Source organism: Micromys minutus (genome assembly GCF_963924665.1).
Source record: "Micromys minutus genome assembly, chromosome: 7".
NCBI lineage: Eukaryota > Metazoa > Chordata > Mammalia > Rodentia > Muridae > Micromys > Micromys minutus.
The window spans coordinates 29,193,639-29,220,829 of NC_137976.1; the positions used below are offsets into that span (position 1 = coordinate 29,193,639).

Consider the following 27,191-nt stretch of genomic DNA (forward strand, 5'->3'; position numbering starts at 1 on the left):
TCAGGATATAGGGCTCCACTATCTATATTTGTTTCAGTAATATTGTCCTCCATGCTCCCATAAGAATGGCTCATTAACCACATTCTTCTCTCACACTGGTTAAAAGGCTGTGTTAAGGTTTATCTCAGCAAGGGCCTCCTCTTTTGATACCAAGTTTTCTGGGTTTTCCTGCTCTCAACATCGCTGTAACAACAACAACAACAACAACAACAACAAGACAGAACTTATTTTTGTTTTGCAGTTGGAGGAGAATCCTGTGATGTTTGAGAAGGCATGACAGAAGTAAAGGGAAGCTGCTGGTCGCATTGCATTTGCAGTGAGGCAGGAAACAGATTTTGTATTCAGCTTCTCTTTCATTTTCTTAAATTCCAGGATCCCAATCCCTGGGATGGTCCACCCACAAATAAGGTTAGTTTTCTGATCTCCATTAACTTAATTTGTATAATCTCTGAACAAGAATATCTAGCACCTAGTTTAATCAGATTATCTTTCACAGGTGTCCCTTAAGCCTAAAGTCACTGACATACTCCTTCACAGGTATGCCCAGAGATTTCAGCCTAAGCAATTTTAGCTTTAGTACAGTCAAAATTAATCATTGCCTGTCTCTTCCTCCTTCGTTCTTTTTGAAAACACAGAATAACATGATATGACTCACATTGAATTCAGCATCATTCTACTATTCTGAAGCTAACAGAAGAGGCAGTAAGGCTGGAAGAAAGCAAGTAGGGGAGGTGGATTGGGGCAGAACAGAAAGCCGGAAATAGCTCCCTTGGTAGAGTGGTTTCATGGTATAAATGAAGTCCTGGAGATCTCCACACCACATAAAACTTCTATGTGGCCAAATCCAACCATTCAAAAACTGAAGCATGGGAGCAAGGTACTTGCTTGATCAAGGCCAGCCTGTGCCCCATAAAATCCTGTCTCAGAATGAACAAAGGAAAATGAAGCAAGCAGAACAAAAATGAAGGCTACCTAAACAAAACCATTCAAAATGGTGGACAGCTTTGTCTTATTGGACTCACTATATTCAAAGTAAAACGAACACGATGTTGTGTTATCTGCAAAATGTGAAACAAGTTATTTACCTAAGCTAAATTTTACTACTCTCCATTCTAAAGGCACTCAATATTCTGATGAGGGAATTATTTATTTAAAGGAGACCTGTTTATACCTATCTATTTCTGGCAGGCAGGCAGTGCAGTAGATTCATTCCACTTCACACTAGGTGTGGTTTTCTGACCTCTGTGGTGAGTTAAAAGCTGACCTCCTTCCCAAGTGAGTGAGAAGATAAAAACTTGCAAGGAAACAAGATAAAGGGCACAGGTCACACATCTGTTCTTTTTCCTGTGATATCACCAACACGCAGGAAGGTATGAACTATATAGTTTTCACTGTTTGAGCAACTTGAAGGAACAGTGTTGGTCCATAAGGAAAATATAATAGGACACTGAGTTACTGTTTCTTAAAGAGGTTTAAAGAACACTATTAAAAGTCTGCTACATACTAAGTTTAAGTATTTGTCTCGTTGATTTAACAGATTGTATATGACAATGGTGACTTAAATAAAATTTTGTTTCAGTTTAAAGCTTGTTAGTGCCCCAAACCTCAGCTCTGTTTAAATATGTCTTAGTCTTTACATAGGAGTAATATGCACACTATGTATGGGTTGAGTTTGAGTTCAGCCATCAACTAAAAAAAATGGATACCAGCCAGACTGAGACCTATCAACTGGATCTCTGCCTGTTTCTAACTATGGGAGCTGTAAGCTATTAGAGTGCTGAGCTACAGTGGTACATATTTCTATTTTATCTTTATTGTAATGAGCAAGCCCTGTCTTTAACTCCCGCTGTGCACTTTTGGAGGGTCTTCCATATGGTTGCTGCTAAGTACTTGGCATTTTCCCAACTGTTACAATTGGGTCAGTGGGGGGGATCGCTTAGGAGTAATAAAACAAGGGTGACTGCAGCAGGGAGGAGGGAGAGTCCTGGCCACTTGGCAGCTTATTGCCTCTCATGCATTCATTACTTTGGGCAGCTAGGGAAAGGTTTTTGTTTTCCCCATGAGTTTTCCATGAGAAAAAAGCCAAGCCATGGCTACAGTACCTGTCTCCCCCATTATAATTCCTGTCTTGTTTACTTCCCTTTCTAAAAATGACTAAATACCTTGAGGAAAATAATTGTACCTTGCTTACTCTTGCTGGTTCCAAAAAGTTTTCTTAACAAACTCTTGGCTAAATTTCACGAGTAGTAGCCATAGCAGCAGGGTTGTCAGTGTTTACTCTGGCTGTGATATTTCAAGAGGTTCAAAAAAAAAAAAGAAAGAAAGAAAGAAACCAAATCTGATGATCTCCATAGTTTAAACATTCTTGAAATACATTTTTAGATCCTAAAATGAATCACAGTGATGTTTTAGGGAGATCCTGTGCATTTGATTTGAAGTAATTTCTATGGAAAAAAAATGTTACTACCACTCCTACTACTCAGTACCAATAATTGAACCAGGGCCAGCCAGCCAATAATAAGTTCTACCATTAAATAACATCTCCAAGTTCAGCAAATTTGGTTTCTTTGTTTTTGTAATAGTTGTTTTGAGGCAGGGTTTGTCTTGACTATTCATTCAGCCTTAACACTCTTTCAGATTGTTCTTTTAGGTGGCCTGGAACTCAGATTTCACCAACCTTTGCCTTCAAAGTGATGAGATTAAACGCCACCCGACTGACACTATTTTGCTTTTTAATCCCACGAAAGGCAGGGCAGTTAGAAACAGTGCACTTAATAGGGAGTTGTGCACATTCACACACGATTATGATTTCCATGTTTATTTTATACAGTCAAGGATTTAAATTATTGTGCTAGTCTGTTTTACACTGTATGGAGACCTTTAGTATCAAATATCAATCAAGTGCTGTGTAGCAATTTAATACATTCACTGTGTAGCCAATTTTGGGGGTGTGACTAATGTGTCTTTTACTGAGCAGCTAGAAAGAGTTGGTGGTGTTTAAGCAAGAACACAAATACCAGTAGCCTTTCTTGTTTCCGGTCAGGAGCATTAAACAATAGTGCGACATTAGAAACTTGCTTGTCACTCCTTTCCTGGGCAATTCTAGTCAGGAGCATTAAACAATAGTATGTCATTACAAACTTGTTTGTCACTGCTTTCCTGGCCAATCTCCAGACCTCAGATCCCCAGTGACAGATTTAGGATGGCGGAGGCACCAGAAACCGGGTGGCAGGTGAAGCTGGGTCCTGCAGGAGGTGGGCAAGTCAGGTAGTAATCAGGGCAGTGTGGGAAGACCTCCAGACTAGCTTAGCAGAGCGTCCCCTAAGGCCCTGTACTGAAGGCGTGGGAAGTCCTACTGACATCAGTCAATCAGTCACTGATCCTCAGCCCCCTACACGTCCCCAGGATCCCTAATTCCAACAACCTGGGACAGCAAAGAAAGCGTAGATCATTTTTCACTTGTGCCCGAGGTCAGCACTAAAACCAACCGAGCACCCTGCAGACTCACGCGCCGCCCTCCGCGCCAACCTTGGTCTCCACCGGTGGCGACCAGGATCCGGGAAGAGCGGGCAGCCTTTGAAGTGAGGGCAGCTTTGCGGCTTCAGAGGCGCAGTGCGCAGGCGCGCTCGCAGAATGCGCAGGCGCCACCTAGAAGTGACTTCTCCAAAAAGTGTCTTAGTTCCCGGTCACCTGAGCACCCAGGACGCATTCTCGGGAGCCTCGCGGAGCCACGCCCGCCGCAGGTCTAGCTTGGAGACCCTGTCCTTCTCTTCCCGCTACTTCGAGCCTCCCCGGGGATCGGTCCTTCTACCCTTCCTGTTCCCAGAACCGAGCCGGACCGAACCGGGCCGAGCTCGGCCGCCCGGGCGCGGCCGCTGACCATGGCGTCCCTCTTCAAGAAGAAGACCGTGGACGGTGAGTTCAGGGCCGGGCTCATCCGCCTGGGGTCTCTGGGGAGCTCTGGCCTTGGCTTGGATGCTGTCCCCCGAGGTGGGCCCGGGTCGACGGCCCCACAGGTGACCATGGCTGCGTCACTCCGGCTCCACAGCCTCACCTGGCGGGTTCGCCCTCCTGATGGCACTCATCCCACCCTCATTTTTTTTCTCTTCCCTCCACCCCCTACGCCGCCCTCCCCCGAGAGGATTTCTGAGCTTTCTAGGGAGGCAGAGCAGCGGGTGTCGTTAGACTTTGCGAGTTGATAAATTTCAGGTTGGGTTTTCCTGCTTGTTGGTTTCTTCCGTGAAGACGTCCCACTTCCTGACATCAGAAAGGGATGTGTGTTTACTAGGGGACAAGGCAGGAGGAGGTCCACAGCAGGTCCACTTCGTGAATGAACTTGGGGCCAGACTGGCTGCTTCTTTACAAATACCTCAGCGTTACACATAAGAAAGACTCCATCAGAAAAATAAAATAAGTCCAAGGGAAAGGTCTGGGTATGGTTTTCATAGTGCAGATTTTTTTCCTCTGTGGTTCTTTTGCCGATGAAAGTGAGAGTGGTGTAATTTTCATAGAAGTTCGCATTTTAAAAAAACACATTGTTTCAGGTGGCTCAGTGCCATCTTGTGAAGAGGGAAAAAGTGGATGTATTGGAATGTACAAGTTTATTGGCATTCACAGGCAGTGGTGTAGTGTGTATGTTATACATGGCTGTCCCAGGTATTAAATTCATACCAAGTTTCTCAGAATTGCTTTTCATTGCATGTCGAGTCCAGGTTGCTGTTGCTTCAGCCAAATAATCACCCCTTTGTAAGGGTCTAACCCAGCCACAAAAGGAGCAGGGTTAGCTAGTCTGTGATTGGTACAAGCACAGAGCTCTGCCCTGAGTTGGGGTAACTCCTTCATTTCTTTGTGTTCACTGTTTCAGTGCCAGATTTGGGGAGGGGATAACAAAGACACCATCTCTACCCTGCTATGGCCTTTTTTATGTCTAATTTATAAAACAGCATAATGCAGTTTTACCTTTTCTGAGTAACTGGTTTTTGTTTTTTTTCACTATGTTGACTTTTTACTAATTGAGAAGTACCATTTTGAGCCTCTGGAATAGCTACTAACTTGCAATGTGGTATAACAATTACATGAAGTGGGTGTTTTTGTGATGTTCTGAGAATATTGTTTAATCATTAACATGACACTTTGGATTGTGTGTGTGTGTTTCTGTACTAGTATTGTGATATTGTATTCTACTCCTACTTGGGGTAGGAAACAGTCATCTCTTCATTGCTTAAGTTTTATATTGTAATAATCTTCAATATATACATATTCACTATAATTTTATATAGTGATAATGGGAATTTACTAAGCACAGAAGAAGTAGGGTTTTTTTTTCTCACCCTGTTGTCACAATTTGAAAGCATATTTTAACAGTAAAATCCAAATATTCTAGTTTTAATTGCATAATGTCTGTTACATTTTCAAAGACAGGCCGTGGCTTTGTGCTTTCTGGTTGACTTATCCTTGAAGTTTAGGGGAGAGAGAAAAAGACAGTGAGATGTACTGGGAAGTGTATGGCTTCATGTTCATTTGCACTTGGACTAGTCCTAATAAGAAGATCCTCCCCCCCCCCCCCAGCAGAATTGTTTAGGGAGAAAAAAAGTATTAAGGACTTTTGTTAGGTAGTATACCTAACAAAAAATCTTGTGTGTGGCATTTCTGAATGTAAATTTGGACCCCAGGTAAATTTATTCCATCTACCAATTTGCAGACTTGACATTTTCTTAAATTATCATATTAATTCAGATCATTCACTGATGCCTTAATTGTGGATTATGTTAGAGCTCTACTGATGTTTGTTCTCTGTGTTAAAAGAAAGGGCTCTTGTTTTATATAAAAGGTGGCAGCACTCCTCTCAGTAATGAGCCAGTTCATAATGAAATTTAATGTGTTTTTATGCATTTCTCTCAGTTCCTGGGGCATGTTATTGATCATAAGATGTTTTACTGTATGCTGACTTTTTATCTGTTCTAGCAGTAATGAAATTCTGATATACAAGGGAAGTGGGTAACTGCTTATGGGTCTGGGGAATCATTGAATCTTTTTGTCTCTGGATTGGCTGGAAGAATTATATACTGTATCATCAAAGACTACTGCACATGTAAATTAAAAAGAGAGACAACATTATAATACATTACTATTCATAGTTATGTTTAATTCATTTGGACACAGAGATGAACAGGTCTCTTCAGTGAATACTTTGTTACAGAAATTAATGAGAGGTGTATCTCAAAGCCACTGTTGAGAAGGATTCCTTCCCATTTGAAAGTACAATTGAGCACTTGATTTCCCCTTTCTGAGTTGTATTATATGTATATATACTTGTTATAATTTGTGGGTTTCTTCTTCTGTGTGGGCATATAGTGACCTATTTATTGAAAAGAATTATGAACCTGTTCAGCCAGCATTCCATTAGGACTTAATCATAACTGGGCTTGAGCAAGTAAAATGCTGGGGACTGGGTGGAGCTAGGAATAGAGTTAATGGGTGAAGGAGGCAGTAGGTTTGACCTGAGACCTGGAAAAACTGTAGCATTCTGGTATGGTTTAGATTGGTTTGATTTGGTTGCTTGAGATAGTCTGACAGTGTAGCCCAGCTTGTCTAAATGACCCCACTATCTCAGCTTCCCCAGTAGAGTGATGACAGGCATTTGTCACCATGCCTGGTACATAGGTTGCTAAAATAGGTAACTGCTTAAGTTGCTTAAACACTGTAATTTTTACCAATTTTCAATAAAGACAAAAAATTTAGATCTTTTTGTAAACCAGATCTGAGCTAGCAGTTGTGTTTGCCATGTTTAGTCAGTTCTCATGAAGCCTGTGACCTTTGCACTGGCTGGGAAACTGAGTGCAGACGCCTATGGAAGTGACTCAAGATCAGAAACGTACTGAGCAGCAGAAGTAGGAGCTCATTCCTTAAGTACTGTCAGTGCTGTTTTTCTTAGAGGTCAGCCACGTGGGATACACAGTTGCTGTTGATAATCTTGTTAATTTGGTGAAATTGTCCATTTTTTTCACCTTTGCCTATACTATAAGCCTGATTGTTCTCTTTGAATTAGTAGTGAAAGTTTAATTTCCATATTGGAAAGAATGACATATATGGATAGGTATATATATATATATATATGTATATATATATATATATATATACACATATACCTACATATATATACATACATATATATATATATATATATACATATTTTGTGTGTGTGTATATATGTGTGTGCGTGAGTGCGTGCGTGCGTGTGTGTGCGTGCACATGCCTAGTGTGCTACATGTTTGCAAGTACCTGCGGAGACCAGAAGAGGGCACTGAGTCCTTTGGAGTGGAGCTGGAATTACAGGCACTGCAACAGGGGAAGGGTGCTGGGAACTGAACGTGGGTCCTGTACTGTGGAGCCATCTTTCTAGCTCCAGCACTCGTAACTTTCCTCTCGCTAGGTTTTTGTTTTTGGTGCTTACTTTTTTAAAGCTATTCCTCAATTGCTAAGGTATTCCAGCTCTGTCTTGGGCCACCGTGTACCTCTCTCTTCATCACTTACTTTTCACTGTAATTAGACTTTACATACTATGATATGTTGTTTCTCTATTTTTTCTTTAGCACCAGTATATTCACTAACTTGCTGACTCTCTGCATATACTTTTTTATAGCAGCAAAATGAGAGATCCCGAAGAGAACTTAATTCTCTCTTAAAGTCCACTCCTTCCCTAAATGCCCCTTCCTGTGTCCTTGGTGCTTCCTTCACCTCCTCCCTTCACCTGACTACTGAGTCACTGAGTGTCTGATCTTTCCTTGTTGCCTGGTAGCATTGTGTGCTTACAGCACCCTGTTCTAATTCTGACTCTGCTTGTCCTGCACTTCAGCAACCAACTTTCTGCTTTAATTTCTTGCAGCTTCTCAACCCTTTACATCCTATATCTGCAAAGGTGATTGTGTGATTGTTTTATGGCAGCTCAAATCTGACCCTTCTGCTCCTCAGAGTATACTTTTTTAGTGAACTTCTGGTACCCAACAGTAATGTCTTTCAATAACACCTGCCTATCTTTCTTCTGACATGCCACATTTTCGCTGCATCTCAGAATCTTTTCGAGTTATGTTCTGCTGTTCATCAGCATACTGAAAAATCAGTCATCTTACACTGACATGGTTTTACTTAAAACTCCCCTGAACCCAAATTTTTCTCTTCCTTCTCCTTTAGGTTTGACCTTCTTCAGGAAGTCTTCCCCGATGCCTCCCCAAACCACAAAAGTATCACATCCCTTCTGTTCCTACAGCTTGACATCTGCATCCCTACCACCCTTCACTGGAACTAAAACTCTTTTATGCTACCAAAGGAGGCTTATTCTAAGTCTTTCCTGACTTCCATTTTGGTTTGAGAGTCTTTAGCCATATAGGCCACAGCTCTAAAATGATAGCACTTACCAGTCAGAACTTCTGTGCCCTGGACCCAGAGCCTGATGATGTGTACATCAGTGCTACTACTTGCTCTGAGCCCTGTAGAGAGTTTGGAGACTGGCTCTACAAGGAAGGAGTGGTGATTCTTGGCTCTTGTCTTCTTCCTTTGGATCATTCATACATGCCTGTTACCCACAGCCGGGATTTTTGACTATATTGGAATAAATATGTCAAGAAGATTGTTATGATCCCACATTTATAAACCCTTAAGAAAGAAAGCACCATCTATAACAATTGAATCTTTTTCAGAAAAAAAAAAAGTGCCTTTTCTCCAACCCCTCAGGCTAAAAGGCAATAGTATTGTGGTATTTACAGTATTTAGCTATTGTATAGAATGTTGAGTGTCCCCTGGGGGATTATTATCCTGAATATTGTAGATCTCACATTTTATACTGTTTACCCTACATTCTTAACATACCAAAGAAAACCAACTAATTGAATGTGGGATTCAAGGGACACTATACTTGTCATGCAGTTTTTCTTGACTGGTTTTAGACCAGCATCATCAAGTACCACTCTTTGATGTTTCCTATCCTCCTTGATAGAAGTTCTCTGCATTTTCAGAGCAAATAACTCTAGGAAAATGTCTTCTTGGTTACTTTTTCTTCCTACCCACTTTAGGACAAGGGCAAGTGAGACTACATCTGCTGGCATATGCCTAGCCAAGAAGTTTTTCTGAGCTCTTCAAGGGGTGGAGACTTTAAGACTTTGCTTGAGTGAACTTCCCAGACTTTGATGACTTTTGACACCTGTGGGAAATGGAATAACCGTCTGCTTGCTGTGCTGCCATGGAGTTCTCTCTCCATTTCTGTTTTTAGTGTTCCACCTCTCCCTGTTTCACCTGAACCTAGTCTTTGTAAATTAATGTATATTCTGGCTAATAATAGGCTTCATAATGATAGATGTATGCATACCCGTAATGTGTTTGGATCACATTCATCCCCGTTTCTACAGTTTATAATGCCTGCAACTTTACTTGAGTCATTTATCTCCTGTGGTTAGAATAAAGCTTTTGACATCATCTTGTGCCCTGAGTCTTATTGTCAGTCTTGACTTTGCGATACTGTGTATTAGAATGTAGTTAATTAGCCACTGCTCCCCGCACTGTTGTCTTATATTGTCTCTATAGCCCGAGAAATCAGTTTGATTTGATTGCATATGAAATTCCGGTTCTTCTTCATTTTTATTCCCTTCTGCCTGATTCTGTGTGGTTTTTTTGTTTTTTGTTTTTGTTTTTTTTTTTTTTTTTTTTTTTGCTTTTGATTTTAGACCATTTTCTCGAGCTTTCTTCCTCTCATTGACTCTAGAAGGCTGTATATCTGTATATCTAGGGCCTAATTTCACTGTTTTGTTGATGAACTCTACATTCAAGGTTTGTCTTGTGTTCACAGATATCACTGGGGTTTGGACAGTTCTTGCACCACTGCTGTGGTATCCAGTCTCATCACTGGTGCTAGTTGTTATACCCACAGGGAAAGTCAAAAGTAGTGCCTTCCAGTGAAGTAGAATAAAGGGATATGTCATGGTTTTTAAAGATTTCTTTTATTATTTTATGTTTATGAGTGTTTTACCTCCACATATGTGTGTGTGTACCATATGTGTGCTTGGTGCTCACATAGGTTAGAAGAGGGGTTGGCTTCACTGAGAGTAGAGTTACAGGCAGTTGTGGTAGGAATGAAACCAGCATCCTCTACAAGAGCAAAAAGGGCTCTTAACCACTGAGAAAGCTTTCCGGCCTAGACAGTTTCAGTTTGATCTCAGCTCATGTGATAGCTAATTAGGATAACTAGTAAGCAGTAAAATTCTGAGATACAGTGATTTCCAGTCCCATGCCCTGTGAGCCCTGCACAGCATGCTGTGTGAGGGAGCAGCATGGATAGGCTGGCTAGGCTGCATCTCTGACAGATCCTGAGCTGTCCGAGGCCTGAGGCAGTCCTGTCTGCCCCTCCCTCCCAAAAGACACTCCATTGGAAAGGACTTAATGCCGTTCTATTTATAGTGTATTATCACTTTTTGTTTTTAATCCTCCAATGTGCAAATTATATGCAAATGAGCAGCATACTGCAAGTCAAGTTAGGACTTGGCCTCAAATCTCAGTAGAAAAGTATAGTGTGAGAACTCTTTTAAACTTATTTTTTCTAAACTGATTTGGATCCTAAGAAAGCAAAAAGACCTTTTTAGCTATGTCTTTCAAAGTCTCAAAAATTAAAAGCTATGATTTTGCCACACAGGTAGTAATATCATTATTTCATGAGGAGAAGGACCTAACAAGCTTAAGGTAGTCATTTAATACCCAACTTGGAGGAGCTGACCTGGGTGGTTGTTAAGGGTCATGGCGGACATGGGCTGGAGAGAGGATTGGCTGGCCTGCTATATCACATACACAAATTTTGGAAATTGTCATTTAGCAAATGCCAGCCATTGTGAAGTACATCAGATCAGCCTTCCAAAGTGACTGAAGGGGTGGCCCTCCAGGACACACCCTATTTCCAGAGAAGCAAGGGGTATATGGGAAGGAAACATTGTCTCTACCATGTCAGTAGGGACCTCCACTAGTTTCTACTATTGTCTTGGCAGCGGTCAAATTAGCATTCTACTGGACTATATCTCAATGCTTACATTCATAAGACATTGCTGAGAAAGTGAGAGTTGGGAAGGAACCCAACTATTCCAGTTGTCCCTGGGAAGATAGATGGAGGGGCTAATAGTTTCCATATTTTAATCTTGGGGAATGGAAATGTTTGATAATCGGGAAGAAGGCAAAATGCTGAGTCATTTCTTCTTCAACCAGAGGGAAGGTCTACTTTTTGCTACCAGAATTTTAGAACAAGCAACTTCCATTTCTAGTGCTTTGTTAAATAGACATACCGCTTTTCTTGTGTTTAAAACTTAGCTGATGCTCATGATCAGAGCATAGGGAGGGGTTATAGTCCCTTATTATCTGAGTGTTATTACATGCTGGGTTCTGCAGATCTCTGAAGAGTGATAAATCTATAATATATAAAATATATAAGATTTTATAATCATGTAGGTGGTTTTCTTTAGAAATGAGAATGCCAGAAAAAGATTAAGGGTATAGTCTTTACCAGAGGCAGACAGGAGTAACTTATCAAAGGGGGAGGGAGGTCAGTAAGATTACTTCTAAGGAGCAGCTACTGTTACTTGTCCCAAACGAAGCGATGGCTTACTTCAAAGATCCATGTTTGTACAGTACAAAGATGTCTGTCATAGTTTAGATTTTATTAATGTTAAACTATATCCTTCCTCATAACCAATTGATTTTATTTATTTAAGGTAATAAGTTAAATGTGCTTGATAGACTTATTCCTTTATGTCTCATGATATTTGGATCATAAGATCGCTCCTAGATATTATATATTGAGATGGTATTGTGGCAGTACATACATATAAGCATACAACTATATGTGCTTTAACTACTTAAGCCTGAGGAATCTCTGAAGTAAAGGGGATATTGAGCTTAATTTGTAGGTACTGGCCTTTACTGGACGACATCCTGAGACAGGATTCTGTAGCTTCCTTTTGCAGAGCTGGATAGCAGTTGCAGAGTATTCACAGGGCTAAACTGAAAAATCCAAAAAATGAAAGCATGGCCGTTTACACGGGTCCTGTGTTGGACAGTGTTGAGTTGGGGAAGTTCAGGAATAGAGCATTTTGTAAGAAGTAATTGTTAGCTTTGAAGAGGTTGGGACCACAAGCAGGATCCGTGCTACCTAGAGGTTAATGATAGGATTTCCTGTTTTAACATACAGCAGGAGAGTAATATGCCTGTCTTACAAGCATGGCAATCCCCCAGGACCCACACAAAAGCCAGACATGGTGGTAGCACTTGTAATGACAGTGCTGGGGAGGAGCTTGTCAGACATACCGATTCCTAGCTCTTTATTTCTTTTATGGGGAAGTCTGATCAAAAGGCAAGGTGTATGGGACTTGAGAAAGAGTGTGCATGTGCACTCGAAACCACACACCCACATACACCCACCCCCCCACATACACCCCAAGGGAGGGGGGAGGGGGAAGCAGTTGTCCCTACTGTTTCTGCATCACCTACTCCATCTTTCCCTCCCTTATCTCCTACCCCTGGAATTAAACTTGACACTTCTCAGCATGTTTATCTTATCAGATGTATTCTCTGCTCTTAAAGAGCTTGGGTCTTAGGATAGAATCAGGTCTACTAAGAAGTAAATCAAGTGAAAAATAAAGTTGACCTTTAAAACATTAGAGGTGTCTCAGCCTTTTGTGTTATTTATTCTGAATTATCCAAAAGACCAAGCCATTAAATGTGAGATTCTTATAGGATTGCTTAAGGACAGTGGCGGGGTAATCTGGTTGTTTTATAGACTGTTCCCTTTGCCTCAGATGAAAAGACATTTTACTGTCTTTCCCTACTTACCATAATATGTTTTAAAGTGTTATGATTATGTTTTAGTATGTAACATTAGATGCTCTGAGTTTATAGCTTAGAACTGTTTAAATATTAATAGATCTATTAGCAACTGTGAGGCTGTGGAATATGCAGTAGTTAATTTTCTTTATTTTTTTCCTTTTATGATATACAGTGTCAGCTAATGTATGCATAGTTACATAAAATTAAAGTAAATTGAATTATTTTTTTTGAACTGTTTGGTTTCATTATAATATGTTTTTTTTTCCCTATCTAAGATGACCTTATCTAGCCTGAACTCTCATTTTTAGACAGAAACTGAGTATCTAACTCAATATTTTAGTGTGGATACTAATTATTCTGCCTTAGAAATATACAAGGAATAAACTCACCCAGAGACTGTTCCACTATAGGTGGATTCATGTGTCTCAGTTCTTCTTTCTGACCAGATAGTCTACAGCTTGTCCTCCAACACTGATCATATACTAGGATAGTTCTCAGAACTGAAGAAAGGGCCTTTGGTGTTTACTACGATTATTTCACTGTGAAGTTTATCACATGGGGAAAGGGACATGACACTCTTGGGTAGAGTGAGGGACACAGAGTTTCTCGGCTGCTTTGGGTGCTATGCCATCCTGGCATCACAGCAGTGTGCTTAGCTCTTAGAATCTACCACCCTGGGTTCTAGGTGCCAGAGGGAAAGCTTTGGGGAAGGGGTTGGGGTCCACATCCCCTTTATCTGTCATTAGATGAACTTCTTGATTTAAATTCTTTTTGATTCTTAACTGATAATAGACAAAGAGTGTACATCTGAAATGGGTTGTTATTTTAATACATACATAAATTATATAATCTTTCAGTCTTGTTAAATATATCTGTCTACTCAAATAATGAAATGCCTAATACTTCTTTCAGCTTTTTGAAATATGCAGCACATCACTGTAACTGCTTGGGCTTTTTTATGCCCTCTCCACCTCCCAAATAATGACACAGAAGTCCTTATGGTAGGCTCATTCCCATCCAGCTCATAATTTGTTATCCCATTTATAATAATCTAAGTTCTGCAACATGGCTACCTCTCCTGAGTTTCATATGCCTGACTTTCTCTGAGACTGAGTGGTGCATCTCCCTGCACCTGACTCTTCCGCAGAGTTCTTATTTCTCCCAGATGTCCCATCTTCTATTCTGCCTTTTACTAATAGACCTTAGGCTTTGTATCTTAACCAATCAGTGGTGTATAAGGCAGTCATGGAAGTACAGAGACGCATCGTCACATAGTGCATACAGACTCTGTCCCTACACATCATTGTTATTGGCAGTACAGTGGCCCACTGAAACTTCCTGCTCACATCTAATTTAATGTAGAACCTGTGTCATTAAAGCACCAAATACCTGAAAGAAGCAGCTCAGAAAGGATTTTCTCTGCTTATTGTTTGTGGAGCAGGAAAGGGGTGGTGGAAGGAATGCGTTGGTGCTGCAATAGCTGGGGTGTGAAGTGCTGGTCACATCCCTTTGACAGGAAGTACTGAGCTCATACCAGAACTAGGCTGAACTGGAACCTGAAAGGCTCTCATGCATTCTTCTTCTAGCCAAATGAATCTCAGCCTTCCTAATGCTATGATCCTTTTATACAGTAGCATAAGTTGTGGTGCCTCAGCCACAATATTATTTTGTTGCTGCTTCATAACTGTAATTCTGCTACTGCAGTGAATCATGATGAAAATATGTGATATGCCTATATCAGATGTGCATCCCCCAAAGGCTGGAAACCCTGTTCTAACCAGCCTTCACTTCATAAAGACCACACAGCCTCCTAAAACAGTGCCAATACCTGGAAATAACTCTTCAAACGCCTTTGGGGGCATTTTCCACTCAAACCATAAAAGAAAACATTCTCCACCTCTTCCAGCCTTTCTAGACTCCACAGTCTTTGGAAACCACCATAGCACTCTGAGCCTCTGTGGAAGCTTCTCTTAGATTCTCCAGTCCAGTGCAGTCCTGCAGAACTTTTCTTTCTGTACCCATCCTAGTTTACTTAATGACTCCAGCTCTATCCAGGCTGTCACAAGGGACAGCATTTTATTCATGTAAATAATACTCTATTAGAATTCCATTCCCATTTTCTTTCTACATCATCAGGTAATGAATGCATACTTAAGTTACTTCCATTTCTTGGCTTTTATGAATAGTGTTGCATTAAAAACATGAGTGTGAATGTCTTTCTTATCCTGATTTTACTTTGGATACATAACTAGAAATGAACTGTTAAATCACTTGATAACTAGTTTTAAGGTTTTTGGAATTTCAACTCTGTTTTTGGAAATGTCTGTTCAGGTTTACATTTCCTGTAAGTGTGTGAGGGTTCCTGTCCTTAGATCCTGGCTGGCCACTCACCTTCTTTATAATAGTCCTCCTCAGGACACAGTTTGCCTCTGCCCTACATTGTGTCTCCCTCAATGACTGTGTGAACAATTATTTTCAGTTGCTAACTGATCACTTGTGTATATTGTTTCAAAAAATATCCAAGTCTCTTGTTCAGTTTTATTTATTTATTTGCTAGTGAGACTTTAGAATTTCTTATGTATTCTGGATATTAGTGTTCTGTCATTATATATATATGTGTGTATATATATATATATATATATATATATATATATATATATATATATATATATATACAGCTTGAGAATATTCTAGGAATTTATAAGTGTCCCATTCTGTAAGTTGTAGCTAAAATCTACATTGAGAGAGAGAGAGAGAGAGAGAGAGAGAGAGAGAGAGAGAGAGAAAATCAATAAAATATCTAATGTGTGTGTGTTTCTTTCTGACATCCAAATAGTGCTGACGTGGAGAGGTGGAAAGGGTGCCCTTGCATGCTAGGGTTGGGGATTTGGTCACCTTACTACATGCAACTATATAATAATTCTCTTAAGATAAATTTGTATTTTTATGAAATTTATAGTGGGTAAATTTCAAAAGAACTGCATATTTCTACAAATCTTTCTATTTATGCAACCTATGGTTATAATAAATGCTTTAATATATGATTATTTTGTAGTATATTAAATTGAAGGAAAATTAACATCTAGTAAATCATAGTTCCCTGTTGTGCTACAGTCTTAGTGCAGTATTTTCAATGGTATTGAGGAAAATTTTACAACCATCATTTCAAGTTCCTTTTGTGATTGTCGCAGATGTCATAAAGGAGCAGAACCGAGAGCTGCGCGGCACACAGCGGGCAATAATCAGGGACCGGGCAGCCTTGGAGAAACAGGAGAAGCAGCTGGTGAGTAGAGCACAGGGCTTCAGCAAGACCAGACTCCTTAGTAATTAGTGTGGAGTGATCAGCTGACTCCAGAAAGCTGTTCATGGGAGGTAAGTGATTTACTTGAGTAGGAAACGGCATTCAATCCCTTGCTGAGTTCTTTTTTTTAAATTGTGCCATTTGTTGACTTTTATTAGAATTTGTTCTTTTTCTAAAACTTATGAATAGTTTCACGGATAAATATTTCTTAAACAGATCCACCTTTTTGACATTAAAATTAAAAATACTCATATAAAACAAAAGAGTAATAATACCATAACTCCTCAGTGGTTTTTAAAGATGATTGTTCCACGACAGTTTACTTTTAATTAGATGAATATGAGTCACCTTAAATTTTTTATGCTCTATTTTTAAATGCATGTCGTCCCTGATCTTAGAGCATCTTTAAGAAACAAGCTATAAACTCCACATATTTAGAGTATACTATTGATAGCTGGATATAAGCATGTTCCCTGAAGCTGTTACCCTAGATAAGTAATAAACACAGCTATCATTCCCTGGTGAAATACCTTCGCCCATCCACTGTCTCTTTTTTCAGTGAGAATAATACTGACAACCCTAGGTTAGAGTGTGTTTCTAAACTTGTATAAAGGTGAAATCACAGAGACTCCTTTCTGGTTTCTTTCAGTACAGTTATTTTGAGGTTAATCATGCCTGCTGCATATGTGATGGGTACACATGTTTTCTAATCTATCTGTTTACTACCCAAGTACACACATGCCTGTTTCTAAAGTTTCCAATAAGTGAAGTTACTATGTATATTCAAATCAAGTTTTGTACATTTTCATTTCTTCTGGTTAATTACTAGATGTGAGATACATATTTGGCCTTATATCAGAAAGTGTGAAACAGTCTCAAAGTGTCTGGAATGTTCTCTCTTTGCACTGCCAGTGGATGAGAATTGCAGCTGTTGCACAGAGCTGGAGTGCAGGTCTTAATTTGAACTGTTCTGTGGGTTAGTGGATGTGACCTTAAATTGTATCTCCCTAATCCTTAGTGATGCTGAGCTTGTGCAGGTCCTATGACCTGCTTCATGGCCACAAAAAGGTGGGGTTACTTTGTAGCTATACTTTTAGCAGTTGTGACTCTCCTTGCAGGCAGCATGGTTTCTGAGAACCAAGAGCGTGCATAGTGCAAGCAGCTGCTCATAGCCTCTCATCCATCTCTCCTTCCTCACCAGTGTTGTGATTGTTTTATCTTAATAGCTTGTGTGCTTGGGTACAAATACCTCATTAAGAACATGCCTTGCTATGTAGCTTCTTGACCTTATCTTCCATTTTTAAAATGTCCTTTGATGCAGAAAAGTTAGTATGATGAAAATAATTACAGTTTTCTTCTGTGGCTAGCACTCTTAATGTATTAAGAAATTTTTGTCTAGAAAAAATTAGTACTGTGTATGCACAGCTAGACCTAAAGTCAGAGAAGCATCCTCCTTCACCTCAGCCTTCTTCTCAGAGCCCTGTAGGGCGGTGCCTCTCAGCCTTCTTGACGCTGCCGTCCTGTAATCCAGTTCCTCATTTGTGGTGACCCCAACCTCAACCGTAACATTTTTGTTGCTACGTCATAACTGTAATTTTGATATTGTTGGGAATAATAATGTAAATAGAGGTTTGCCAAAGGGGAGACCTGCCACTTTAAGTATTTCAGGTGCTTCACATTTCCATCACAAACATTAAAACAATCCTGTCACTTCCACAGAAATGACTAGATTTTGATTGGTGTTTCATTTAATGTGTGGTTTGGAAGAATTAACATTTTAACAATAAGTCTTACTGCCTATGACTTTTTATACATCTCTACTTTTTTAGATCTCTGAATTTTTTTATTATTTTATTTTCATTTACTTTTTAATTGCAAGTATATAGGCCTTGTATTTCTTTGGATGCTATCATTTTAAGAAAATAAATTTCTGATTATTTTTGACTGGTATAGACATAGAGATGTGCCTGTCTTTTTCTTTGTGTATCTCGAATCCTGAGCTCATTTATTCTAGTCGCCTTTTGTACATGCCATGACACTTCTACATCAGTGGATCATAACGTCATCAATAAGGAAGGCTTTATGATGTCGTATCCTGTCTTAGAACCTTTTGGTCATATGTTTTTATGAGTTGTTTAAGAATGTCCTACTGTGTGGCTTGATATTTATCCTACACTGCTCCACTATCTCATTTTAGATAGATTCTGCCTCAACTTCATGTCTCTCTTACCCCAACCTCCACGTTACACACTGTTCAGTTATTAACGGCACCTCTGTCCCCCCACAAAGTGAGTCTGCTTTCTTTGTCCAGTGTTCTATACCGTAGACACTGTCCCACTGTTTCTCAGGTCAGTGGCTACAGCGCCTGCAGATTAATAAACCATGTTTTACTTTAACAACACGATTGCGCAAAAGGTGCTTCTGAGAATTTTGCTGTCACAGAGGAAAGCAGTATATTCCTTAAAGGGATGCAAAAGTTTATCTTACTTATGGCTGTATAGAAAAAAATTAAATGAAGTACAGTAATGGTTTAGTGTTGCAGTTTCAGGCATCTGTACACATCACTATAAATGAGAAAACTGTGCTTGAAATGATTCTAGCAACTTGTGTAAGAGACAGGTTGATGTCTCTTTTGGGCATATTGTGTACTTGCCTGCTTCTCCTTTCAGTCTCGCCAACAGTGATTAACAATTTTGAAGCACACTTAACTACATATGTACAAATGTAGGTGTCTTAGTCAGGGTTTCTATTCCTGCACAAGCATCATGACTAAGAAGCAAGTTGGGGAGGAAAGGCTTTATTCAGCTCATACTTCCACATGCTGTTTATCACTGAAGGAAGTCAGGACTGGAACTCAAGCAGGTCAGGAAGCAGGAGCTGATGCAGAGGCCATGGAGGGATGTCACTTACTGGCTTGCTTCCCCTGGCTTGCTCAGCTTGCTTTCTTATAGAACCCAGGTCTACCAGCCCAGGAATGGCACCACCCACAATGGGCTTGGCCCTCTCCCCTTGATCACTAGTTGAAAAAATGCCTTACAACTGGATTTCATGGAGGCATTTCCTCAACTGAGGCTCCTTCTCTGTGATAATTCTAGCTTGTGTCAAGTTGACACAAAACCAGCCAGTACAGTAGGAATGACCTGATAGCTTAGCTTTAGTCCCGGTGTTATAAGATGATCTTTTTTCTCTCAGGCAACGCTCTTCTTCTTAAATTTATATGCTCTAGTATTAGTGTAGCCATTCCAGATATATTTGGTAAATATATAATATATTTTCTACTTTTTAAGACACCTTTCTCTTTTGCTTAAGTTCTTGAGATAGCATATAGTTACATTTGCTTTTATACATCTCAACTGGTTCCTTTTAATTGGGGTATAAGGTGGACTGTTCCAATGCAGTGATCTGTATTATTAACTTTACTACCTCAGTCTTCATGTTCTTTCTCATACTTTTTCTTACCTACTTTTTGATTCTCATTTTATATTTTCTTTTGGACTACATGCATATACTGTTTCGTAGACTTTATTTTCAAGACTGAGGGTAGCAGTCCCTCCTATGTGAACATGTGGCTGAGCCTCTCGAGTTATCCTTCTTCTCAGAGATGTTATGCCTACTAGATATGTTTTTTCTAGATACTCTCCGATAACTGCCCCTTGATTATATTTCCTTATCCTTTTTTCCTCTTCTTAGGAGTTAGAAATTAAGAAGATGGCCAAGATTGGTAATAAAGAAGCTTGCAGGGTTTTAGCTAAGCAGCTTGTCCATCTACGGAAGCAGAAGACAAGAACATTTGCTGTAAGCTCAAAGGTCACATCTATGTCCACACAGACGAAAGTGATGAATTCGCAGATGAAGATGGCCGGCGCCATGTCTACCACTGCAAAGGTAACTGAGAGATCTGGTGTCTGCTTTCAAAGGATATGTAAAATTAATATTCAAATCAGATTTTAAGGCATTTTCTGGTACATTTGTGGTATAAAAATCTTATCTGTTAATACAGTGAGTTATAATACTAAACAGCCCATGTCATTGCATTTAGCTTAGTGATTAAGAGTAAGGACATTCTACTGTTTTAAGATCACATGTAGCTCAAAGTTGATATGGAATTGACACAGAACAGTGTTTTCAGTTTTGCTTTTTTAAATACATTGTCAGAAAAGTTGGTGGTTTCTCTTGTACTAATATTTCTGACTACTTTTGAATAACAACTTACTCTTGATTCACTTATAAATAATGTTCTGAACCATACATATAAATGCTTTAAATTGAAACTTACCCATTTCAGGAACTGAAGAACTTATATTTAATTATGTGTGTGGGGGGGAGGGTGCATGTGCATGTATACAATCGGTGCTTTAACTGTTAGTGTTTCAAGGACTCTGAGCATTTCAGGTATTGATGAAAGTACACCAAAGCAAGTATTTCGGTCTCCTCTGTAGTCTTACAGACAGACAGAGCTAAATGTCTGACTAATTTGGGAACAAGGTCATATGAAGATCACATACCTGAACTATTAATTTTACACAAGTGTTGAGGCAAGCAATTACCTTGCTGTTTTCTATAAATGATAGTCTTAGAACTGAAATTTGATGTGCTCTTGCTGTGTATGTGTATCTGAATTAAAATTCTTAATTACATGTCTTAGGAATGTATTATTTAGTCAGCAAGCGTTTCTTCATGTATTCAAGTACTTCAGCTGAAATGGCTAAGCCAAGACTTAACTGCCTGGAATTTTAAGAGTTTCTTTGCGAGGCAGCTCACAGGAGATGCAGTGTGTACAGGACTCTAAAACTTTACTTATACTCACGTAACGTTTCACGGAATAGTGTGGCCTTGTGCAAGTTACTTAGCCATCTGTGACTCTTTTTTTGTCCTGTGTAGTAGGAGGGTAAAGCAAGGAACCAGCACACGAAATTCTTGTGTTTTAAATGTCATTTAGCTTTAATTTCAGTATATATGAATTGCTTAGAGAACAACACGGATAAGGGACTAGTGTATGCAGAGGTTCTGTGCTAGGGTCAGTGTACACATTTAAAGAGACAAAAGGCCAGTGTGCCAACAGAGCTAGCTGTACTCTAGCTACATGAATGACTTTGTCTTGTCAAACAGATTTCAAAGGTTAGGTCCCAGAGACAAGGTTTTGGATTAAACTTAACATTAGGTTAGTGGAGACTATTTGATGTGCTGCCTTTAGACTTTCTCCATGTGTAGCTGTCATAATTAGGCTGATAACATGGCTCTTTTCATTTCTTAAAGACAATGCAAGCAGTCAACAAGAAAATGGATCCACAGAAGACACTGCAAACAATGCAGAATTTCCAGAAGGAAAACATGAAAATGGAAATGACTGAAGAAATGAGTAAGTTTAAGAAATGTGTAGTGTTTTCCTCTTTGAGTTAACCAAGTTTGTGTCCCAGCAGTCCAGTGTTCTGGTCACAGATGCACAGACCAGGAAGACAGAAGGGACACTGAATGTGTTTGTGGGCAGTGGTGGGGCACACCTTTAATTCCAGCACTCAGGAGGCATAGGCAGGTGGAGCTCTGAGTTTAAGGGCAACTTGGTCTACAGAACAAATTTCAGGACATTCAGGGCTACACAGAGAACCCCTGTTTTAGAAAAACAAAAACTGAGTCTGTTTTACTTTGTTGATTCTTAAATATCCTGAGAGTATAAGTTAAGATGTATCTATGAGGCCGCAAACATCATCCCAATATTTGTTTTACTAGTGGTCCTTCAGCACATGCTGGTCAATACTGAAACACATGTCAGCATTCTGCTCCATGGTATTCTTTTCTGGCTGTTTGCCAGCTGTGGGACTCAGCCAGTGTAGCTCAGCTCACTGTTTCCATGTCAGGGTTGCATCTAGTCTAGCGAACAGCACCTTTTAGACTCATTAGACCACCACATGGGCTAATAGTCATTTGTTCCTTATAAGGGTATTGCCTTCTCCTCTTGGTGGTATTCCATGAGTGTCCTCATTGACGGTTAGAACAGAAGTTTACTTCTATCTCTTACCATAGAAAAACATAAAATGGATCTCAGAAACATCAGCAAAATCTTCCAGTGACAAGAGAATTGTTATCAATATAATGTTCTTTATATAATGTGCTGAGATAATTTCCAGTTATAGGACAGTTGATATCAGGCTAGAAAAATTAAATTTATATTTCTGTAACTCTGTAATGAGTAAGTCCAGGCCGCTGTGATGTCTGGCATAGTTGTTGCCATTTGTATTTGGTACTTCTTCAACCTAAGATAACACTAGTTAAGAAATAACTTTTTAAGTGTTCAGTAACAATATTGTCATTATGTATTGGTTTTGTTTCCTATAATATATCCTGCTTATGGTTTCCTGTCTGTTTACTTCATATAGTTCCTCCCTACTTCCTCTCATGTCCAGATCCACCCCTTTCTGTCTCTATCTGGAAAACAGAAGGGCTTCTGAGGGATAATATAATATACTATGATATTATATAATATGAAACAAAAACTACCACATCAGAATAGAACAAAAGAAACAGAAGGAAAAGAGCCCACTTGTTTGCACACTCGAGAATCCCAAAACACCACAAAAGTAGAAGCTATAGCATATATACAAAGGACCTATAGGGTAAAACAAAAAAGATAACATTCCCTCTCTCTCTCCGTGTGTGTGTGTGTGTGTGTGTGTGTGTGTGTGTGTGTGTGTGTGTAACAGAGATGCCATTGAGTTTGTTTTCTGTTGGTCACCCACTGCTAGACATACAGCCTACCCTTATGAGTAGTTTGTTTCCCCATGAGAGACTCCCTTGGAAAAAAGTAACTTTTCATTTGCAAGTAGTTTTCAATTGGAGTTTGCTTCTGGGTCAGGTACCGGTGCCTATGTGTGCTTCTCCTTTTAACTCTGAGACTTAGTCTAGTGCAGACCCATACAGTCCCTGTGCATGCTGCCCTTGCCTCTGCGATCTCACATGTGCGCTGATCCTGATGGATTAGCGGGCCTTGTTTTCTCTGTCTTCCATCCCCTCTTGCTCTTACACTCTTTCCACCTTCTGCAGGGTTTCCTGAGCTCTGAGGGCAAGGATTTGATAGAGACATTCCCAGTGAGGCCTTAGTGCTCCAAGTAGCCTCACTCTTCACTTTTTCTCTGCCTGTGGGTCTCTGTTCCCATTTGTTTCTCATGATGCCTGGGCAAAGCTCTTAGGATACAGCAGAATGTCTCTCAGAATCATTTTATTGCTTCGTTCATTTAGTAGAACATATTCTCGATTCCTAGAAGGTCTTTTCGCAGGTTCTTGGTCACCTAAGCAGTATTGAGTATAGATTCCATCTTTGGGCTGGGCCTTATGTCAGAGCAGATCTAGGCTAATTACTTCCAAAAGCTATGTGTAACATGTTACTCAAGATTGTCCACAGTTAGGCTTTAGAACATGGCCTGTCAGAAGTGCTTTTTTTTTTGTCAAGTTCCCTGGTTTTCTGATTGAGCTTTTGGGGTCTCCATCCCCCTCCGCCCCCACAGTTGTTCTTCCTTCAGACCCTTGCAGACCTGCCTAGCCTCTGACCTGCCTGGCTGCCAATTCCATTTTGGTTATCCACTGCTGAGTGCATACTCTAGAAGCTTACTTCTGGAGCATTCTATCATATTCTTGCATCAGGTTCTTGCTGACCACTGAGTAACAACAAGAAAAAGCCCAAATGTTTTGTATACGTTTAACAAGTTTTTAGTAAAGATTAGCTAGACCAGTGTGAACCTGGAGCCACAGGTAGACAAACTAACTTGCTCTTAAAGCCACTCAATACAAGATGCAAGTATCGAGACCTTAACTTGGGTCTTATTTGTGTCTTAGTGTGTGTTTTTATATTCACTGATATTTTACAGTATCATAACCCTTTAGCCCTTTATAAATTTACTTCTTAACAAGGAAAATTTTCAATCTTATATCAGTCTCCAGCTGTTTCAATGGCAGTACCACAGAAAGCAAGTGTGTAAGAGAACCTGGTGGGCACTGAGGGCACGGATGAGTCTGCCCTTCCTTCCTACCAGATATGTCTGCAATTTCAGATATTAGATAAGATGTCTTATGACGTTGCTTACAACTTTATATTGAAAGGAATATTAAGCTCTATAGTTTTGTACTGTGGCGATTTCCCAGAAAGGAAAGAAAGAGGATGACACCATTAGTAAACTTGCAGGGCTAAATCGATATTATTCTTACAGTCAATCTATTAAATATTTTATTAAAATATCCTACCTATAGCTTAAATGCTAACATAAGAAATAATGCAAATATGATAAATGGGTAGAAGGTTCGTTATCACCTAGATTTTAACAGACAGTTTGAGCACTTCTTTTCTTGATTACATTAAACTGCTCAGTGGATTCAATGTGTAGAATCATATTTAAAAACTATAAGCCTCTAACAACTTACTTAAGCATTTTGTTTATTGAAGATCTAGATTTCATAAATCATTGTGTTCTTTCCTTCTTTCTTTCTCCATCCATCCTTCCTTCCTTCTTTCCTTCCTTCCTTCCTTCCTTCCTACCTTCCTTCCTTCCTTCCTTCCTTCCTTTCTTCCTTCCTTCCTTCCTTCCTTCCTTCTTCCTTCCTTCCTTCCTTCCTTCCTTCCTTCCTTTCTTCCTTCCTTCCTTCCTTCCATTATGGTGATGAAGCTTAAACTCAGGGCTCAGTGCACAGTAATCACAGTTCGACCGAGGTTGGTTTTATTACAGGATTGTGTGTTTAAATGGCATTGTTTCAAATGCTGTGGTCAGAAGTGTGTTTACCAATGCATATCACTGACAGGTAAAACCTGAGTGTTGTGGGTTTTTGTTTTCCCTAAATTTGCTTCTTAAACATTAATAATATGTAGGTGTAGTTTGATTTTATTCCAGAAATATAAAACTAACTTGTACCTTATTAGAAAATAATTGCTTTGCTCACTTTCTTTTCTCTGCAAGTCAATGACACACTTGATGACATCTTTGATGGCTCTGATGATGAAGAAGAAAGCCAGGACATCGTGAATCAAGTTCTTGATGAAATCGGAATTGAAATCTCTGGAAAGGTAAGAATAGCTTCTTTTCGATGAAAATAGCATTGGCCACTTCTGTCTGGTGTTTTGCTGGGTTCCTTCTGCTGTCTGCATGGTTTTCTGTGTGTGTCAGAACACAGTGTGTCCTCGGTCCGCATCAATATGCTTGCTAACTTGGTTTTCTCCCATTTTTGTCTGTAATGTAGATGGCCAAAGCTCCATCGGCTGCGAGAAGCTTACCTTCTGCCTCCACTTCAAAGGCTACAATTTCCGATGAAGAGATTGAACGGCAACTGAAAGCTTTGGGGGTAGACTAGATCAAAAAGCCATACCTACTGTTCTCACTTTGCTCTAGAGCGAGTCCAGTGTAGATTCCTTTTACAAAACACATTCATTTTGCAAAAATGAAGACCATGAGTGAACAGTTGTCTCCTGACCCATGGCTATTTCAAATCCTTTGCCAAAGAATGCCAGTGACGCAAAAAAAAACAAAAAAAAAAAAACAAAAAATGGGAACAGTTTGGGTTTCAACTAGAACTGCCACGGTCTGAGATGTGCAAGCTGAGTGCTTTTCTGCATGGCATAGGGAGATGGTGTCACTACTTAGTGTCGGGTTGTGTTCTAAATTGTTTTACTGAAGTCAGAATTAATGTTAAATGCCGTTAGGCACCAACTTAAAGAGCTGTAAAAATATTAAAGGCATATTGTGAGTTCTGCATCTGTTGCTTGTCCTTTGTAGGCAGTTATGTTAGGACCACAGGCAGTGCAGCTGCCACATTACTTTCAACCATCTAAAGAAGAGTGCTACTTAAACATCTGTCTTCAAACCTCGCGAGCTTGGACTTTTCTCCTATTTTTCCCCCTTTGGGAGAACATTCTAGTTGGTAAGTTTATTACCTTTCAAAATGTGCTTGGCACCTGCCTTAAATAGCCAAACATATTGTGCACATCTTTAAATTAATTTAACTGGCAAAAATCAATTACATTTTAAAATAAAATTGAGACTTAGAACAGTTATCCAATCTGTCTTATAAAGCTTTTAAAAGTGAATTCGATATAATTAACAAAATGAAGAAAGAAGACACTGAATTAATAACATTTACAGTAATGAAACTATACTTGGTCTTTCTTCTAAGAACTGAGATTTTCTCTGTATGAATTATAACTTAGTCTATGTTAAAATTTTGAATTGTGTTAATATACACATTAAACCATCTAAATTGAAGCCATTCTTCTAAAGGAAGTACAGTGTCTCTGACAGTACGTGATCTAGATTTCTAAAGTAAAAGTGTTTTTGTTGTGTTTTTGGTAAATAAACTGCAACTTTGTCAGAAATCACTGCCTCAGCAGCATCTGAAGGGAAGGTGGCTGTGCCCTGTCGAGAGGAGACAAGGAGGCCTCAGAGTGTGGAGGAGAGTGGGAGGTAGGTTCATTTTGAAGAGCCATGTTGGAACAGCGATTCTGACACATCCCAACACAGAAACTGTAGACTCCTCATCGGCGTGACCTGGTAACCTGGAGTGATGGGGCTCTAGACTGCCGGTTAGCGAGGGCTGACACACACGACCAGCAGGTGCGAGGAGCAGGAGCTGCGCCGTCTGCCTTCGGATTCTTAACCGTTCTGTGTTCAGCACCGACAGTAAAGTGCACAGTTGTCATGACTCCTGAACATTGTACTGTATCATAGGGTACTACACCCAGACATGTTTTGGAAACACATTATAATGTTGTGTGACCTAAGTTACTCTTTTGTTTTCATGTGAGAGTTCTGAGTTTTAATATTATTTTGTCCTTTTTTAAAAAAGTCAATAAAGATTATTGCTCTTACCCATTTTTTCTTAAATCTTTTATTTGAATTTTGACTGTTGTTAAGATTAGGAATTTTGTAGATATCTAGTAGTTTAAACAGTAATCTTTGTTATTTTTCTGTAAGGAAGTATAGATAGCTGTGCTACTTAAAAATTTTACAGAAAATGTCTCCTTTAAGAACTGAAAGTTGGAGGAGGAGGGTGACCCCATAGGAAG

General features: G+C 39.6%; 1 protein-coding gene across 2 annotated transcripts; it reads left to right on the forward strand.

Annotated features, from left to right (window-relative positions):
* Positions 1-3,680: 3,680 nt before the first annotated feature.
* CHMP2B (charged multivesicular body protein 2B) lies at positions 3,681-26,987 on the forward strand. 2 transcript variants are annotated; one of them, XM_080919365.1, is made up of 8 exons: positions 3,681-3,915; positions 16,044-16,135; positions 19,844-20,038; positions 21,410-21,512; positions 25,093-25,199; positions 25,373-25,474; positions 25,906-26,050; positions 26,499-26,987. In XM_080919365.1, exons 1-8 carry the CDS (start codon positions 3,882-3,884, stop codon positions 26,591-26,593), a joined length of 873 nt encoding a protein of 290 aa, XP_080775491.1. In that variant the 5' UTR covers positions 3,681-3,881; the 3' UTR covers positions 26,594-26,987. The 2 variants fall into 2 exon arrangements, with proteins under 2 accessions (XP_080775491.1, XP_080775492.1); XM_080919366.1 differs by lacking the exon at positions 26,499-26,987 and having other exon boundaries at positions 25,373-26,027.
* Positions 26,988-27,191: the final 204 nt, after the last annotated feature.